Source organism: Sander vitreus, chromosome 10 (assembly GCF_031162955.1).
Source record: "Sander vitreus isolate 19-12246 chromosome 10, sanVit1, whole genome shotgun sequence".
Lineage (NCBI taxonomy): Eukaryota > Metazoa > Chordata > Actinopteri > Perciformes > Percidae > Sander > Sander vitreus.
In genome coordinates, this window is record NC_135864.1 from 16,961,285 (window position 1) to 16,981,380 (window position 20,096).

General features: G+C 42.3%; 1 protein-coding gene across 2 annotated transcripts; it reads left to right on the plus strand.

The window, feature by feature from the left end:
• Positions 1 to 2,498: 2,498 nt before the first annotated feature.
• Positions 2,499 to 20,092, plus strand: smtnl1 (smoothelin-like 1). Of its 2 annotated transcripts, XM_078260578.1 has the most exons (7): positions 2,499 to 2,557; positions 2,787 to 7,465; positions 15,278 to 15,390; positions 17,282 to 17,946; positions 18,033 to 18,147; positions 18,275 to 18,426; positions 19,451 to 20,092. In XM_078260578.1, coding segments are annotated over exons 2-7 (1,410 nt in total). In that variant the 5' UTR covers positions 2,499 to 2,557; positions 2,787 to 7,464; the 3' UTR covers positions 19,815 to 20,092. The 2 variants fall into 2 exon arrangements, with proteins under 2 accessions (XP_078116704.1, XP_078116705.1); XM_078260579.1 differs by lacking the exons at positions 2,499 to 2,557; positions 2,787 to 7,465 and having other exon boundaries at positions 15,297 to 16,276.
• Positions 20,093 to 20,096: the final 4 nt, after the last annotated feature.

Consider the following 20,096-nt stretch of genomic DNA (forward strand, 5'->3'; position numbering starts at 1 on the left):
TGCAAAATTTCCCCAGCAGACTGGTTTAAAAAGAGTTACTGCCACTATGAACAACAAACAGGACCAGCATCAACAGAACAAATCATAAAAGACACAAGATCAATATCAGAAGTTCTGCTATGTTATCAAGCTACAGTCTGATTTAACATCCACTGGTGTGTCCTTACCAAAGGAGTCATGAAAGACCACTGAGGTAGACTCCACTAAGACTATTATTTTACTATTATCTACTAGACTGTTATTGATTATCATGCTGTTAGATGATAAGATATAATGGTTGATTTTATATAATTTCATTGGCTTTGATTGATAAAGCCAGATTAAAAATTACCACAATGACGCTATGACAAAAGGGGTCAAGTCATTTAGTCTGATAGGTGTTGTAACTGTTCAGTGGATTGTTGCTATGTCACTGTTGCTATCACACATGAGCAACGAGAGCACAAATTGTTACACGATGTTCATTATTAAGCCCAGATACTCTGCATGAGACCAAATGTATGTTTTACCAGTTTCAAAACCTGATCACAAGACACAGATATTTTTATGCACACACGCACAGAGTGACACGCAAACAAGATTGTACCCACTTCCTAAAATCAATGGCCTAATGTTACCACAGGCATCAACCCCCTACATGTCTCTGTGTTTGTACTGTATGTGTAAATAGAGCCTGGAGATACAAACTCCAAAGAAGATCAGCAAAGGGCTTGACTTCTCATGACTTCTATCTAATCACACTGCAAACTCACTATAGTTTAAAGGATAATGCTGGCATCATTTACTTCCATTACCGTCTTAAAACTATACAAAACAAACACATAAAGCCATGCTCTTGCACTGGTTAACATATTCTTACATTAAACCACACATGCCCCGTCAAGCTCAACTTTCAAACCAACATGGCTGGCTTTTGCGTGTCTGAAAAGTGTTTAGACTGATGGAAAGTTTGATGATCCACAGTTCCTTGATCAAGCGGTAATGGTGCAACATGGTGCGACATGTTTGAAAGAATAAACTGTGCAAAATACACGGCTCCAGAATAAGCAGTAAGTGGCCCTTGAGTGGAGATTGTTTTGTCAAATGCTCAGTATGGTCAAAGCTTGTCTATGGAAAGCCGTTCCACTCCCTATTCAGCCCCACTGTACCAAATTTGGTTGCAGTTCCACCAGAGTTCCACTGGGGGTGATCGCGGTCCAGTGCTAAATGAATGGGACGCTATGGAGCTAGATGGCTAAATTTGTCTCTTTCGCCTGATTGTCGTTGAGGAATCTCAGATTTGATTGTAGTTTTTGCAAGTTCAACATGGATTATAGGTCAAAAGTTGAATGAACGAGTACTTGTGTCCTTTCGATTTCTTACAGGTTGAGTCGTTGTTGCCCATAACACGCTAGCATTCTGCTAATGAATGCTGATTGGTCAGTGAAGGACTGATTACGATCGGAGATCCCGCTTGATGGCATCCAAAGCAGAACCAGAATGTCAGAGTGAATATTTCAGCGTGGTCTTTAAAACAAACCTCTTTCTAGCACGTGTATTAACAGGGAGAGCCTAACCTGTCAGCTGTGTTGTATTAACAGGGAGAGCCTAACCTGTCAGCTGTGTTGTCGATGCTTCGAGAGAACAAAGGAAGCGACTCAGAGCCTGCTGTAAAGCAGTATCTCTGGCCGTATATGTGTATGACGCCATTGACATTTTAAAAGGCTTTTTAGAACAAAAAAGACCCTTTAAAAAAATCTAACACCCAGCAGTGTGTATTTTCTTAGCCTCCCCTTTCGAATGCAACATTCAAATTACTAGACAAAAAATGATATCCTGAGAAAAGTGGATTTTGAGGGGTATAACTCCATAGAGTCCCATTCATTCTGCACTGGCCTGTGAGCGCCCCCTATATGGAACTCTGGTGGAACTGCAACCAGTTCAGAAGCCAGAAGTAATGAGAGAGTGGAACTTCTTCCTTTATTAGAAATTCTTTGGTATGGTTTATTCATCTCAGCTCCTTTCATCTGAATATGGTGGAGCTGTATAGACACTGTGACTTTAATAGTGAATGTGAGTTACCTGTGTATGTAATTACATAATGTAATCACCCATCTCTGTGCAGTGTGTACAGGTTTCCTCTGCAGGCCCAATTTTTGGGAATATGGAATACTAAAGCACAATATCAGCTTGTAGTTAGACATTTTGGGGAATACACTTATTTGCTTTATGGCGGAGAGTTAGATGAGAGGGTTGACAACACTTATGTCTGTACTATAAAGATGTAGTTGGAGCCAACTGATGGTTAGGATAGTTTAGCTTAGCTTATCTTAGCATAAACAGGGGGAAACAGTTTATCCGGCTCTGTCCAACGATGACAAATCCACCTACCAGCACCTGATCAAAAGGCTCAAGTGCTGTGAGCATGGACATAGCATGTACAGCGAGTGTTCGCTCAGGCCACGCCCCCTTTTCCAACATGTTGAGACATGCCCTGGCTTGCGGCGAATGGCTGTCAGTTGAGTTTCAGTTTATAAGTTAAGTTTCAGGTGGTGTTCGTGTGCATCAGTGACCACTAGTAAGTTACAATTATATTATATTATATAGATAAGGTAATATAAGTAATTTATTATCGAGTTTACAGTAAGTGACAGCCTTTATCTCCATTGTATAGCTTTTATGTCATTCTTATTGTAGTTTCCATTTTCAGGACATGTTTAGCACTGTATATTTAAGTAACTAGGGAGTCATTAGCCTCAATTGTGTTTATGTTAGTTAACATTTATGTTTATTTCTGTTTCCTTTAGAACCACACCTACACTGTAAAGAAATAGTGCCTGTGCATCTGTATTTCAAAGTATATATTAAAACCTTCAAAGAATATCCCTGCCTTCCATGTCCTGACTAGACACCACATATCTGTGACTAATTTTCATAACCCGTAAGAGCCCCTATTACAATTGATGGTCCTTCGAGCCGGATTAGAGTCAACAATATGGCAACCAGTAAAGAAGGAATCAGCCTCCCAGTGTCACCTGTGCGCCCCAAACGCCAAGTGCAACGCCCAAGATATCTGGAGGATTGTTTAGTCGGCCAACATAGCTTAGCACAGATGCACAGACACTTCCTCCGCCTCTCAGCCGAGTCACTCAACCCCCTCAGCACACGCTCGATCCACGCTATGGCATTAAGGCTATCAGACAGGAGACTGAACATTATACAGCCGCTCATCTTCAGCCCAGCCATCCCAATGGGTCACCCCAGGGTCTACAGCAGCCAGTAGGCTTACTAAGATATGCCTCATCACATAGCTCACTCTTGTCCTACCCCATATCAGGTCATTTTAAGCCTGCAGGCGCACTCGGTAGCCAACACGAGAAAGGTAGGGAGCCTTGGTTAGGAAACCCAATCTGGTGCCACCTGAGCCTCATCTCTATGTCTCACATGTGGCTCCTCCCAGATTGCTACATGTAAATCCAGCTCCAGATCAGATGATGCCTCTACCCGTGAACCAGACAGCCCCCCAGCCTTTATCCGTGCCTCTACCCGTGCACCAGACAGCGCCCCAGCCTTTATCGGTGCCTCCACCCATGCACCAGTCAGTACATCAGCCTGCTTATGTACCCCAACCCCTCTACCAAGGGAACCCAGCCATGCTGGCCCATTATCCCTCCACCGGGTATCAGCATGCACCCCCCAATATAGAAGGCCCAACATTCCCTGACTTTACCAAAGAGGTTAGAGCTCAATATGTGGAGCTACGCCTTTCCCTTAGCACACTCCTTCATCCTTCAACCTTCAGTCCGAGTATTAGCAAGTATGCCATCCTGCTGAAGCATGTCAAGGTGCCACATGCACATCGCCTCGTGCTAGCTCATGCAGAGTCTAGTATGCCCTACTCTGAAGCTCTGAAAGCACTGGATGAACGTTATGGCTACTCCAGGGTCCAGCAAAGTACCTGCAGCAACAGTTTGCCACCACACAGTGCTTGTTCACCACAGTTTCCTCCCCTTCTGCTGAGCTGTTCGGTCAAGTTGATTGGTTGTGGCAGTTGGATACACTGCCTTTCAAAAGGAACCAGATCCAGACAGGACCCGTGTAGAAATAAACAGAGTACATCGGTACGCTACACCCCTTCTACGAGTCCCAAGCATGCCCAAGCTGCAAGTTTCAAAGGACGTTGTGATGAAAAACCTGCGAAACACAGAGAAGAGGTTAGTACAAGACCCACTGCATGCATCTACCTACCAGGAGGAGATCAAGAAACTGGAGATTGCTGGGTATGCCACCAAGATTGACTCCTGCGAGGTGGACTCATCAGAGGAGTCGTGGTTTCTGCCCCACCACATGGTCAGGCACAATGGCAAGGAACGGATTGTTTTCAACTGCAGCTTCCAGCTTGGCAGACAAAGTCTGAATAACTACCTGCTTCCTGGCCCAGCCTTGGGACCCTCACTCCTTGGAGTCTCTTGCGCTTCAGAGAGCATTGAGTCGCAGTAAGTGGAGAGATTAAAGGGATGTTTCACCAGGTCCACCTGCTGGACAGAGACAAGCTCTTGCTGAGGTTCCTTTGGAGGGACCTAAAGACGGACAAACAACCATCAGTGTACCAGTGGGAGGTCCTGCCTTTCGGGACGACGTGTAGTCCCTGCTGTGTGATCTTTGCTCTCCAGAAACACATCAATGAGTCAAGTCAACCAGGTGAAAATGTCCGCCACAGTATAGAACAGTGTTTCTACTTCGATAACTGCCTGCAGAGTCTACCCACCGAAGTAGAAACCACTAACCTTGTGACGAAGCTTAGAACCCTTCTAGCTGCAGGTGGCTTCGATATCCGCCAGTGGGCCAGTAACCAACCAGAGGTGATTCGCAACCTGCCTAAGGAGGCCAAGTCTGACAGCAGCGAAAGATGGGTTTCTCAGATGCATGGTGAAGCTCAAGAGATGACGCTAGGCCTCAGTTGGCACTTCATGGAGGACACTCTCCATTACAGGCATCGCCCGGTTGCCCCAAGCCAGACGACCATGCGAAATATCTATAAGATACTAGCAAGCCAGTATGATCCCCTAGGTCATATCCTGCCCTTCACCACAAGGGCCAAAGTTCTGGTCCAGAGACTGTTGGCCAAAGACCGCGACTAGGACAACCCAAACTTACCGGTCGACCTACTGTAAGCCTGGACTACATGGGAAGAAGAGCTCCCTCAGCTCCCAACAGTCAGTCTCTCCCGGAGCTACTTCCCACTGGAAGTTGATGTAAGTGCCATCACCCTCGAGCTTCACGTCTTCTGTGATGCATCAGAGTCCACCTATGGGTCAGTTGCTTACCTACGTAGTGAGGATCCTCATGGCCAAGTCCATGTAGCCTTCGTGCTGGCACGTTCAAGACTGGCACCTAAGAAACAACAGTCAATGCCACGCCTTGAGCTCTGTGCTGCCCTTACCGGAGCTCAGCTTGCCCAGATGATCCAGAAAGAGCTCACCCTTTAGTTGAGGGACACAGTGCTGTGGTCTGACTCCTCCAGAGTAATTACCTGGATACAGTCAGAGTCCTGCAGATACAAGGTGTTTGTAGGGACTCGTGTATCTGAGATCCAGGAGCTGACGCATCACCAGTCATGGAGGTATGTGGACACACAGAATAACCCCGCAGATGCTATCACCAGAGGGATGACACTATCCAACCTAGCCAAGCCAAACCAATTTAGTCAAGGTTCAGCCACAACTTCTTTCGTGGAGGTCCCAGATGAGACAGAGATGAAGAGGTCTACATTCTGTGGCATTATGTCAGCCATTACTGCTCCAGAGATCCCAGCTGCTGAAGACCACTCTACCTTCGAAGATCTCCTTGAGGCAACAAGTAGGTCACTGCACGGGGCATCCTCCCAGTCAAGCGCCCTCAGTGCAGATGACTACGCAGAGGCAGAACTCCGAATCCTTCAGAGAGCGCAATATGATAGCTTTCCAGACGAAGTCAAGTGCCTACAAGCAGGGAAAGCACTTCCATCCAGCAGTCGGCTCTTGTCACTTGCTCAGAGTACGACGTCTCTAGGGGCCTCATCCGAGTAGGTGGTAGGTTGCGCCGTTCTACTAGTCTGGAAGAAGATGTTGTGCACCCAATTGTGCTAGAACCTAAGCACCATATTACCAAACTTATCATACGACAGTATGACAACAAGTTACTCCATTCTGGATCGGAGAGGGTCTTTGCAGAGCTCAGACGCAAGTTTTGGATCCTCAGGGCCGCGAAGCTGTGCGTCGCCATCAGAAATCCTGCCCGGAGTGCCAGAAATGGAGAGCAAAGCCTATTATTCCTAAGATGGCAGATCTGCCCCCTTGTCATCTCCGCCTCCTGAGGCCTCCATTTTATTCAACGGGAGTGGATTGCTTTGGCCCGTTCCAGGTCAAGCGAGGTCGGGGTACGGAAAAGAGATGAGGAATAGTTTTCAAGTGTATGACTACCAGGTGCATCCACCTAGATGTGCTGTCCAACATGGATAGCGACTCGTTCCTTATGTTACTCAGAAGGTTCGTGGCTAGACGGGGAACTCCCTTTGAGCTTCTCTCTGACTGTGGGACCAACTTCCGCGGAAGGGAGCACGAGCTCAAAGCAGGTTGTGAGGCCATGTGCGAAGAGCTGCAGACCAAGATGGCCAAGCACCAGATCCGTTTCCAGTTCAACCAACCAAATGCGCCTCACTTTGGTGGAGCCTGGGAGCAGGAGGTAAGATCCATTAAGGCTGCATTCTACGTTACCCTGGGAGCACAGACAGTTACCGAAGAAGTCTTGAAGACAGTTTTGATTGAGGTAGAGGGAATCCTCAACTCCAAGCCACTGGGCTATGTGTCGACAGATGTAGCCGATGTGGATCCCATAACTCCCAACTACCTCCTCATGGGGCGGCCCAACTCTTCGCTTCCTCAAGTGGTGTACCCTGAATCGGAGAAGGTGGCGGTGTTAGCTGACCAGTTCTGGACCCATTTCATACGGAACTACTTACCTTTCCTGCAGTCAAGACAGAAATGGGTGAAGGACACAGAGAACCTCACTGTTGGTACGGTGGTGATGGTAATTGACCAAAGGTTAACACGTGCTCTGTGGCCCATGGGACGAGTCACGAAGACCATTAGGAGTGTCAATGGTAAAGTGAGGACTGCTGAGGTGCAGGTGGACGAGAGGACCTACACCAGACCAGTGGCCAAGCTCACTGAGTTGCCGGCCATCCCAGAGGATGCCTCGACGACAGCTTCTGGGGATAGTTGAGCCTTTCCGGGAGATAATTCACACTGTAAATTATGGGGCGGCTGTGCAAAAGGCTCAAGTGCTGTGAGCATGGACAGAGCATGTACAGCGAGTGTTCACTCATGCCACACCCCCTTTTTTCAACATGTTGAGACATGCCCTGGCTTGCAGAGAACGGCTGTCAGTTGAGTTTCAGTTTATAAGTTAAGTTTCAGGTGGTGTTCGTGTGCGTCAGTGACCACAAGTAAGTTACAATTATATTATATAGATAAGTTAATATAAGCAATGTATTATTGAGTTTACAGTAAGTGACAGCCTTTATCTCCATTGTATAGCTTTTATGGCATTCTTATTGTAGTTTCTGTTTTCAGGACATGTTTAGCACTGTATATTTAAAGGGTGATAGAATGATTATATAGGGTATTTCACACTGTTCCTTAAGGTCTCCTAATAGGGTATGTAACATTGGTTGGGCTGAAAATTGCCAGACTGCTATTTTATTAGCCCCTTAACTACCCTGTGAATATGGCTCTATTTGGAACAAGAGCTTTTCTTCCAAATATGGTATGTGCTCATGAATATTTAGATGAGCTGCGCGCTGATTGGTTTGAGCGAACCACATAGAAACACATTGGAGACGAGACAGCAGGTCTCATATTTCAGACACTGCAAAGTTATACATTGTTTGTCGGGCTATTTCATTATTAAATTCACTTCTGAGACTTTTTTATGCAAGAAATCAACTATATAAAGCTCAAATATGGGCCATTTTACAAAAATTGATGGCTAATTGCAAGTGAAAGTCACCGTTTCTCGGTTACTGGACTACCGGGGCTCGGGGCTCCGCGGAATTTAATGCATTTTTGTGAACATTAGTTAGGGATTTTGTTAGCTGCTACTGTCCCTTCAATCCTATGTGTACAGATCGCGGCTAGTTAGCTTCACTTTCGGCATAATTAAAGTATATTTACAGTTTGAATTTCGTCACGCCACTTATATAACATCTACCCCAAGGTCTTCTAAAGCTAACAATGGCATCTGATTTCAATTTAATGCATTTTTGTGAACATTAGCTAGGGATCGGGAGCGCCGCTGGTTTCCCTTTGTGACGGAGATCCAGCTAGCTCATAGCGAGCCGGATTCTATGAAGTAGGACACGGCAGGCGGCGAGGCAGCACCGGCTGCTGTCACGTAGCCTACTGAGCTCCTGCTGAACTGCGACACACAGTCGGACAAAATTTGCAATTAGCCATATTTGACCTCTACATAGTTGATTTCTCGCATAAAAAAGTCTCAGAAATGAATTTAGTAATTAAATAGCGGATCTCTGGAGATCTGCATGACCTAGCTAGATTCAGAAGACTAAGCTGACCTCAGGTCAGTGGTGTAGCCTATGCAAATGTTGGGGCGTGACAAAGACTACGAGTTGGGATGCTTATGTCAACTTTTAGCTTTGTTCAGATTCGCCCGTTTTCAGCTGCAGTTTGAAAATGTGAGATTTGCAGAGGATAGGGGTATCAATGGGATTTTGAGCTTCTATGTATGTATTATTTACCACCGAATGTATGTGTGAGAGAAAGTGCAAACATCAGCAAATTCAAGGACAGCTAATGGTCAGATGTCACAATCTCTCGTCGCGTTTCTTTCTTTAGAAAAGTATGCCAAAATAGAGACAAATCACAAGATTCTCTTCCTCAGTCTGTCACTCACTACTTCTTCTTTGTAAAAAAGTGACTTTTAAGACACAGTCCTAAGCATTTGATCTAATACTATCCACACATTATCTGTAACCACTTATCCTAGATAAGTGTACATTATCTGTAACCACTTACCCTAGATAAGTGTACAGATAATGAATGTAAGTTTATAAGGTTGCTGGAGCCGATCCCAGCTGAGATTGGGCAATCACATGGCACGCTGACATTCACACCTATGGGCAATTTAGAGTCAAATTGAAGGATTAACCTAACCTGCATTTGGACTGTGGGAGAAACCTCACACTATACCACAAGGAGAACATGCAAACCCCACCAGCAGACTATGAAGAAATCAATCTGACAGGGTTAAACACGCACCTGGGATGACAACCAATGTTTTAAAAATTCAAGGGAAACTCATTTCAACCCCAGAAAAATACATTTACAAAGAGTATGTGAACCATGCACAGCATAGTAGGGCAGTGACATTCTGTACTCTAGTACATTGGGTTTTACCTGGAACTGTCTGTAAAGTGCTGATTTTCAGCTTGGGGAGATACTGCAGGCAAAAACAGTTTTTCAATTTTGAGGTTGTGGATTATTTTGCTTCTGCATTATGTCTTTTTTTAGACTAGTGAAAAAAATTTTTTTTCCTACACTTTGTATATTTGCACCTGCAGTTTCTCCTAGAGGCTGTTTTCTCTAAATTAGATTTTTCTCATACTTTGAGCCAAACATTTTCACTTCAGTAGCACTTACAAACAAAACTTTGCAGTTTTAATCCTATCTATATTCTAAAGGTTTTTACAGAAGGGGTTTGTTCATATATCATTCATAGCCTGATTTATGTAATATATTACTCCTAAAAACTTGGCACAGATAGATTTATTATGGCTGTTGACAGTATTTTCTGATTTAGGGAGTGATAAAAAAAAGTTGAGAATAGTTGACTATTCAGGGTCACCCCTACAAGATATACATGAATATAAATATATCCAAGACACATGTGATGATCGTGTCATGCAACTGCTGAATTAGAGTAATAGCAGCTTTTTTAGTCCAATTCAGGCACTGATGGTGAGACTTACACTTCACTTGATTAAAAGTGTTTGAAGAACCTGGATGGGTAAAAATCAAGGGGTCAGCCATTGGTCAGTCATTTGCATAGGCTACACCACTGACCTGAGGTTAGCTTAGTCTTCTGAATCTAGCTAGGTCATGCAGGTCTCCAGAGGTCCGCTATTTAATTACCAAATTCACAGCTTTATATAGTTGATTTCTTGCATAAAAAAGTCTCAGAAGTGAATTTAATAACGAAATAGCCCGACAAACAACATATAACTTTGCGGCGTCTGAAATATGAGACCTGCTGTCTTGTCTCCAATGTGTTTCTATGGGGTTCGCTCAAACCAATCAGCGCGCAGCTCATCTAAATATTCATGAACATACCATATTTGGAAGAAAAGCTCTTGTTCCAAATAGAGCCATATTCACAGGGTAGTTAAGGACCTAATAAAATAGCATTCTGGCAATTTTCAGCCCAACCAATGTTACATACCCTATTAGGAGACCTTAAGGAACAGTGTGAAATACCCTATATAATCATTCTATCACCCCTTTAAGCCGTATCTTCCCACAACATTTTTTAGGGTTAGTGTTAGGGTTAGGGTTATGGGGATACAATCTGATTATGAAAAAGGAAATGTGGGAACTTAGGGCCTAATTGTGGAAAACAATCATAGAAATGTGGTAACATAGGGCTGTGTGAACATAGGGCCTAATTTGCTGTGGAAAAAAAAATCTTAGAAATGTGGGAACATAGGGCTGTGGGTAGGAACGCTCCCAAATTCAATGCACAAACACTAACACTTTGTGCAGCAGATAATAGTGTCACTGCTACATGGTGCAGTGTCTGCACAGCTCAATGGTCATGCTGTGGGCTGTTACTGCTCACACTGAACTGTATTGCACATACAGTACTGTAATAACCTGTAAGTAAGGGTCTTACAATGAATTTAAGTTATATATAACTAAATTCAATCAACTTTGTGGTGCACCTATCAATTAGCCTATCTCATAAACGGTCTTGAGAGTGGATTTATATTAATTAATAGGCTGCAGCTATGTCACCATTCTCTAAGTTTGATAAGCAATATACATGTAAAAACAACATTAAACTAGAACTGAAAGCAGTTATGACGGGGCCCAAGCTACCCACGCCAGTCGCCCCTGACACCCCGGGGAGCGCGCGAAAGCGGAACCCGAAGCCGGGCGGCATACGTCGGTAAAGATTGAAAGGCGTGAGCCGCGACGTCTGCGCTACGTCACCGTTGCAAATGTAGCGGTCAACAGTTCATCTCCATGCATATACAGACTACCTTTAACAATTCTCTACAATAAACAAACTTCTTAATCCCCCTGACCACAGGGAGCAGCAGAGAGAAATGAGAGAGTGACTGAGAGGGTGGATGGGGGAGGCAGGTGTGGTGGTTGAAGGAGCAGGGGAGGTGGTCAAGTTGTTGTAAATGGCGTCATTTATGTTTTCCTCCGTGGGTGCTTCGTGGGAAATTAAGAATCAATGAGACCAACATAACCAATCACACTATGATGCTCCATTTAGCACCAACTGCAATGTTTAATTGCACGGTATCAGCGCCTATAAATGGTATATTATATTATATTATATTATGGTATATAATTGATTTTGGATTGAAAAAGTGAGAGAAAAGAGTTGCATTTGTCCACTGTGAAGGTTGTAGAAACTTTGTCAGGTGGGTCAAGAAGTTTGTTTATTGTAAAAAACCAGGGGAGCACGCAAAAGCAAAAACCACGGTAGGAGGCAAACATCAGTAAATATTGAGAAGTGTGAGCTGCAAGGTCTGTGGTACATTCCCATTGCAAATATGCCATTAACATAGATTGAGTAAAGAAATTTGGTACAGAGCCTCAGAGTGGCATGCCGAACAAGCACCACAAGTTTTGTATTGATTGCCTTTACTGTCTTCGGCTGTCTAGTGTGTTGGCGCCACCGTGTGACCAATTAATAACATTGCATAATGGAAGTGCCAGGTGTTAGTTTTGCTTCTAATACATTAAAACATGATTGATAATGAAATGTAATGATGAATAAAAGTAACTAAGTGCATCTACTCAAGTACAGTAGCCTTAAGTACAGATTTCATATACTTGACTTCTATTTTATGCCACTTCAGACTTTTAGTCTACTTCATTTCAGAGGAAAGTATTGTACTTTTTAACTCCACTACATTTATTTTACAGCTGTTAGTTACAGGTTACTTTGCAGATTGAGATTTTACAAATATATGATCTATACATTAAATATAATGTAAAATGTGATTAAATTATTTCATTTTAAAGATGTTGACATCCCTTTTCGAACGGGTCTAGTGTTATGTTGAATTTTTCCATGTTCATTTTTTCTTTTTCTTTTCACTTTAATGATAATGTTATACATATATATATATATATATATATATATATATATATATATATATATATATTGCATTATTACGCTAATGTAATAATTATTACGCTAATGTGACTAAAGGTTTTCTGTTCAAATCCTGTCAGGGTTGAACAGTTGTTCTTGGGCCCCCAGCCCCCATTCCTACTCCCGACGAGTAAAACATTTATCTGATTTGTGGGAAGGTAAGCAAGTGTAACTTTGAAGCCTTTTAGGGGCAGTCAACGCGACAACAGAATGTTTTGACGATATTTACTCTTTTTTTTAAATCTAGTCTACAACTAAAGACAGACTAAACAGAGACAATAAATAAATAAAAGTAAATAAATGTTCATTTAAGTTTAGCAATTTGTGTCTCATTTGTTATTATTAAATTGGTGTTGTAGTTCATCAGATGTAAAGAACAAAATAACATGATATAGGCATTACATATTGGTCATTGGCCGCCCTGCTCTCTAAGAATCGGCATCGGCCATTGAAAAACCATATTGGTCGACCAATATTAATGATTCATAAAAAAACATTGACAATAAATAGAGCTGATGTTTTTTTTTGTTGTTTTTTTTTATCTTTGTTTGACCTGTCTACAAAAGTTTTAAACTGTGTGCTCTGATGTGAGAAATTGAAAAACAATTACCTCATACCAGATGCTGCCACTTTTATGCATCTAGCCCAAGAAGTTGAAGACAACAGGAAGAGTGGTTCACTTCAACACATTATAAAGCGACACACACACACACACACACACACACACACACACACACACACACACACACACACACACACACACACACACTCAGATAATTGAGGAGAATATGACTTGCATAAGGCACTTAAAGACAATAATTTGAGGTGATCCCTGAACAGCAAAAATAAAGTGTAATCACACAGCAGGTTTAACATTATCATTTGACTCAACCCATGGACACACACACACACACACACACACACACACACACACACACAGTAACAAAACAACACACTCATTGTTTTGTCATCCATTACAATTTTCTTAATAAGCGCCTACATGGAAATCTCTCTCTCTTTGTTTTTCCTATGTAATAGTATCAAGTCCTCTTGTTTTCCAAACATACAAAGAGCAACAGATGCATAGTTGTGCTTTAGTGATTAGGCCATGATCAGGAGGGAGTGGGACAGTACAGAAGAAGGCGTTGACATATTTATAGCCCACAACACTTAGGGAGAAGGGAGGAGGAGGATATGAAGGATGTGGGGGGTAAGAGAAGATAATGACAGACAGAGTGGGAATAAAGATAGACATTTATTTTTAAAACCATCTGTTTTGTGTTGAATGAGTAGATACACTGTTCCGCCAGGTTGCCAAGTCGAAAAGTAGTCTGGTTTAACTGCATGTATAAACTTTATATGTATATGCCATTTGAACATTTTATGATATAATTTGCAAGTGGGAGGACAAAAAGAAATAGAGAAGAAAACCATTTGTCTAAAACCTAGATTGGTGGACAGGAAGTGTCAAATTGGAGAACAGATTAATATGTGTAATATCACCTGGAGTTTGAGAGCTTGTAAAGTTGCTGTAAATTGACTGACTAACTTGAAGCCGATTTACAGTATTAAAGCTCCACTGAAAGCGAGGGCGGACAGAGGGAGATGGGTGTTCATTGGAAATCTCATTCAGATTTAATGTAAAAGTTCCTTCAAATTGGTCAATCACATTTTGGGCATTACTTTTTGTTGTTTTCTTGCTGAGAGTGAGATGAGAAGATTGATACCACTGTCTTGTTTGTCCGTTAAAACAACACTAAAGCACTTTTCCCGCTTTGGTCTCCCTACAGGTTGGAAGCGGAATTGTCCATTACCACTGTCGTATGTCTCATTCGATCTACAGATCCGCTATCCGATCTGGCAAACTTGCATAATGTAATGTAATTGACAATTCCGCTTCCAACCTGTAGGTGAACCGAAGTCGGAAAAGTGCTTTAGTGTTGCTTTAAATATGAAGCTATAGCCGAGAGACAGTTAGCTTAGCTTAGCATAAAGACTAGAAAAGGGGAAACAGCTAGGCTGGTTTAAAGGTAACGTGCCAATCAGCAGCTCTAAAGCTCACTAATTAACACTTTATATCTTGTTTGTTTATTCGGAAAACAAAAATGTGGAGTTATGGGCTGGCCAAAAATACTTTGGCTAATTTTTGTAACAGATTCAACAAACTAGCTAGATATAACTTCAATCAATTAGGGAACTTCAGAGGTAGGGGGATTTTGTTATTTGGACAGAGTTAAGCTAGTTGTTTCCCCCTGTTACCGTACATGAGAGTGGTATCGATGTGCTCATCTAACTCTAGGCAATAAAGCAAATAGTTGTATATATCCAAATCAACATTTTATATTAAGAGTGAAAAGAAAGTGGCAGATTGTGAGTCTGTAAGCACGTTCAATGGACTACATGCATGCACCAACGTGTGCAGTTTATGTGTGTGTGTACAGCCACAGTTTCCACAGCAGACTCAGCTGTCTGGCCCGTTGGACTGCCCCTATGTCACTGTGACTCTATTTCGGGAGCCCATGTTGTTCAAAAGGTCAGATAAAGAAGCATAGGCATCCTCACAAAGCAGAAGGTGGGGGTGTCTGGTGAAGGGGGTGAAGGCGGACACCACAAACCAACACACACACATCCCGAACACAGGGGCTGTGCTGACAGAGACTGGGAGAAAAAAGGGAGACAAGGAAGCAAAGCAGAGTAGTGAGGAGCAGAGAGTGAGACATTGAGCAGGCTTCTTGTAAAGAGGATTCACTTCTGACTGAATGAAAACTTTCTAGGAAAGATAGAAGTGATCATTTTAGAGTCCTGGGGCATTAGTTGAAAAGAAAGTCTGATTTGACCTGCGATCCAGTGGATAAACAGACATTTCTGGACATCATGGATGGAGAATTGCCCAACCAGATGACATCTGGGTCTACAGAGATGACCAGCCAGACTGACACCAACAACAACAACAGCAACCAGGTCTGTGGTGTCTTTTTTTGCATGTTATATTAAATTGCAGCGTGAAAGTTTTCAAATTGTTTTACGGTCCGTACCAGGAATAGGCAGTGAGTGTATTTGTGACCATGGCAGGTGTTGTGTTAGGACAGCAGGACACACAGAGACACACACAAGTTATGCAAAGTATAATGCACATGTGCAAACAAACACACACATGGAGTTTCCTATTCCCTCTGCTAAGTCACCGATGCAAGGCCTGACCTGGTGTGACTCTTCCTGCAGTGACATGTCACCAAATATACAGTATTTCAAATATGATCACATTGATTTCGAAAATGAAAAATCTGTATGCCACATTTTGTTTTGATGAGATCTGAAATCACTGAAGATTTGAGTGAAGTTTCAAAAAAGATTGTATGACCCTCAACTGGTAACACATTTTCTTTTCTTTTTTTTGAGAGCCAAGGAGGTTTTGCTTGTTGATTAGTTGTGGATTTTAAAAGTTCTCGTTGGGATTAAGTTGACCTGAATTTCGGTTCAGTTGGGATTAAAAAACTACAAAAGGCAAATGTTCCATCAGCGAGTTCAACCTCTCAGCTGTATTGAAATAAGTGAAATACTCCCAACTCCCTACTTAACAAGTCCCAGAGTAGAGCTTCAGGGCTCAGATTACATTATGCTCTTTGGCTTGAGGACCACATTATCCTTATAGTAAAGTGTGGACACTAATTTTAGCTTATCTTACATAAGGTTACCTTTCAAAAAAATGTGATGTTCTTAATAATTCAAACATGATTGTCACCAGATTTATTAAACATCTTCTTTTTATTTTAGAATTCAATTAAACAGAAACCTAAATGTATCTCTGCAGTGAAACTGGAGCAGGATAACAACCGAATGCACTCATGTATGTCCTTTAATTTGACATTGATACTTAACGTTTTAGATCATTTATTGTCAGAATTGTGTGGGAATAGTAAATATCTCAAACATGCTTCAGTGGAAACTTTCTGTAGTTGTTTGCACACCACTAATTAAACTCTTCATTAGCTCCCAGACTAATAAACATGTTTATTATAAATAAATGAAGTGTGGCAGAGGTCAGCTACAGAATGTACCTCTGCCATGGCTTAGTAAATGGACTATATTTATATAGCGCTTTTCTAGTCTTAACGACTACTGAAAGTGCTTTTACACACACAGACACATTTATAAGCTGGTGGCCGAGGCTGCTCATCAGATTTAACATTCACATATATTTACACACCGTTGGGGCAGCATCAGGAGCAATCGGGATTATGTGTCTTGCCCCAAGGACACTTTGACATGGTACTGCATGGCCAGGAATAGAACCACTGACCTTCCGATTGGTGGACGACCACTCTACCACCTGGGCCACAGCCGCCCCAGTCAGGGTTATTTTGAATGATTTGCATGTGACACATTGATGAGTGAACAAGTGATGTAGAGCGCCACTTGGTCTGATGAGACAAATGTTAAAAAAAAACATTTATAAGCAGATGTGAGATACACCATCCTAATAAATAAACAAATGTTTTATATGCCATTTGGCCAATAACTTTAACCAGAAACAGCTGTGGCCAAGGGAGAATGATTATATTGGAAATTGGAATAATTCCACATTACAAGCCAATATCCACACATCATCAAAGTAAGTCACGTGGAACAAGCTCAATTTGATTACATTTGAATGTGATGTACAAGTCAATTTCAAATTTAGACACTCTAAAAGATGAAAAGGTCAAGGTATATTTGTCAACAGATGTACAGGTTAGAAGTAGATGTGCAAGTGTGAATTGCACATATCTACAGAAATGTGTGCAGATGCACAAACACGCATTGTAACTTTTATCAGATGGATTTGATACTCTGTTTTATGCTTGTCCTGCAGACAGATGAGCCAGAGCTCGAGGAGAGTAAAGACCCAGGGAGAGAGCTTCCAGAAGGGGAGACAGTGGAAGGTCAGGGGGTAATGAAAGACGGGGAGAAGGGGGAGGAGGTTTCAATACCAGAGCAGGGTGGAGAAGGGGAGGAAAGTGCTGGAGATACAGACAAGCCCCAAACTCCTCAATTAAAACATGTTGACGGTGACGCTGAAGAAGCTGGACACGACAAAGACAAAGCCTCCACTGACGTCGACGTGAAGGATCCTAAACCGACAGGTGGAGAAAAAGATGGGGAGGGAGAGAGGAAGGAAGACAAGAAAGGTGGGCAGGTGGAAGAGGTAAAGAGTTGTGAGACTGGGAGAGATGGCAAGGAGATGATGGACAAAATCAAAGAGAAAAAGAAGAGTAAAACAGATGAAAAGGCAAAAGGAGCAGAAAAAGATGTGAATGAAAAAGTAGCAAAAGGGGAAGAGAAGAAAAAACAAGTTGAGGACGTGAATGTAGAAACCAAAGACAAAGGCAAGCTTAAGGAGGCAGAAAAGCAAGGGAAACCCAAACGAAAGAGTGGTCCTCCCTCTTCTTCCCTCTCCCGACCAAGACCCTCTGCACGCTCTATTAGAGCAGCTGCTAAAAACGACATAATTGCCAAGTTCCAACAAGGTGCACCAGAGTAAGTCATTGTACGATACCCAGTACCTCATATAAGTGACAGCAGGGTTTCATTAGAAAATCTGCAATTTTGTGACATCTTTTTAGGACACCAATACCCCGCAACTTCAAAATTCAGAGGTCATCTACGGCTGTGGCTACAGGAACTTCAATCAAACAGAAGATGCTTCAGTGGTGTCGCAACAAGACTCGCAACTATGAGGTGAGTTCAACCCATAATCTTAATCACCAAATTTCAAGATTTGTCATCTCGATTTGGGACCAGAGAACTTACAAAATAATATAAATAAGCCTTGGTGTGTCTATCTTCATGTCCTTTGACATTTTAGGGTGTCAACATAGAGAACTTCTCCTCATCCTGGTGTGATGGGCTGGCATTCTGTGCTCTGATCCATCGTTTCTTTCCTGATGCTTTTGACTACAGCTCCCTGAATCCAAATGAAAGGAAGAAAAACTTCACTCTGGCCTTCCAGACTGCAGAGTACGGAGTATTTGATTATCTCCCCTTATTTTCGTCTTTCAGTTCAGTTTTAGCAGTTTTTAGTGTATTAGAATTAAAGCAGTTATAATCCAAATTTTGTAACAATAAGCTATATGAAATGACAATGTTAAAACAATGTGACAACGTGAAAGGGGTTGCTAGTAATGATAAACATACAGAGAATTATCACCTGAATCGGCAGCTCTTCTTGGCTTTACAGAACTTTATAGTGAGTTTCAGCTCATTGTTTAGCTGTACAGCTGCAAGTTTACTGTTTTGGTTCACTCTCACTGCTCTCATAGTGTCTTCTTCATGGAAAACCCACTGCACACTGCCTGCTTAGCAGCAAACATCAGACAAACACGGTGGAGCATTTAGCATCTAAAGAGCCAGATATTTCCCTCAGGGGTTGGTAGAGATGAAAAAAACAGAGCTAAAAGGAGAGTAAATATTGGACTTAACAGGTGGCCAAAAACACAACTCCAAATGAATTGTAATGTTGCTCATAACAGCTGGATGTTGTTGGACACATTTGCCATTTTAACTTAAAATGTGATGGCACAACAATGTTGTGTTCATAACTTGTTTTCACTTCCCCCATAGGGCCAAAATTAAGCTATTGTAGGTTTAAGAGTGCTTTTTGCACATGGAATAAATGAAAACTTGAACCCCTTGCACCTTATTTCCTCAAAGCGGTATCTGACTAGAGGAAAGGACGTCAAATTTCTCAGAAAGGATAGTTCGAATTGGCTATGTTGAATTTGGCTTTAAGTGCAATTTTCTGGATAAAAGTCTTTGTCAAAGAAGGCTGCTGCTCACCAAATATTTTACTCGCTACATTAACAATGTTGCCCGGTTGATTCCTGTTTTGCACATTTAAAATGACCATACCCAAACAGTGAGAAGGTCAGGACTCTCTCTCTCTCTGTATATTTAGTTACTATGTCATTGCTTTGTCTCATCTCAGCTCTCGCCTTTTCTTTCCTTTCCTTTCCTCTGTCCCTGTTACCTTACTCCCTGGCAGGTCCCTGGCCGACTGCTGCCCTCTGCTGGAAGTGGGTGACATGATCATGATGGGCAAAAACCCGGACCCCATGTGTGTGTTTACATATGTCCAGTCCCTCTGCCACAGCCTCTCCAAAATAGAGAAAGAGAGGAAAGACAAAGAAAAGGAGGAGAAAGACAAGACTGGTAATGAGGAAGAGGAGAAAGACAAAGGAGAGGAGTCACCAAAGAAGGACGGGGGAGAGTCTTCTGAGAATGGGACGATGGAAAGCCAAGAAGAGAAACAGGGAGATGTTACAGAGGTTGCTGATGAGGAAGAAAATGCACCAAACAGCTGTGAGATGGAGGGAGATGGGGGAGTGTTAGTCCAGGCTGAGTCCTAGAAAAATACTGACGGCAAACAGAAAGACTGAAAAGACCAAAAGGATTGTTGATGGTTGAGGTACTCAAATGAACTAAGTCTTAGTTTGGTGTTGGATTAACTACTGGCAATATGATATCATGTTTGAAGGTGTATATGCTGTGTTTTTGTTGCATATTTTTGTTTTGAGCACATGAAGAAAGACATGTTCAGTTCCTTAATGTGCTGTGTGTTTATAGATACAAATATGTGTAATATGTACAATATGATGGACTTGTAAATCTCTGTGTTGAAGGGATATATG

Excerpts from the sequence above, each read along its gene's own strand:
- smtnl1 (XM_078260578.1), top strand. Across the intron at positions 15,391-17,281 it reads ACAACAACAACAGCAACCAG|ACAGATGAGCCAGAGCTCGA; the intron begins GTCTGTGGTGTC and ends CTTGTCCTGCAG. Across the intron at positions 18,427-19,450 it reads CTGGCCTTCCAGACTGCAGA|GTCCCTGGCCGACTGCTGCC; the intron begins GTACGGAGTATT and ends ACTCCCTGGCAG.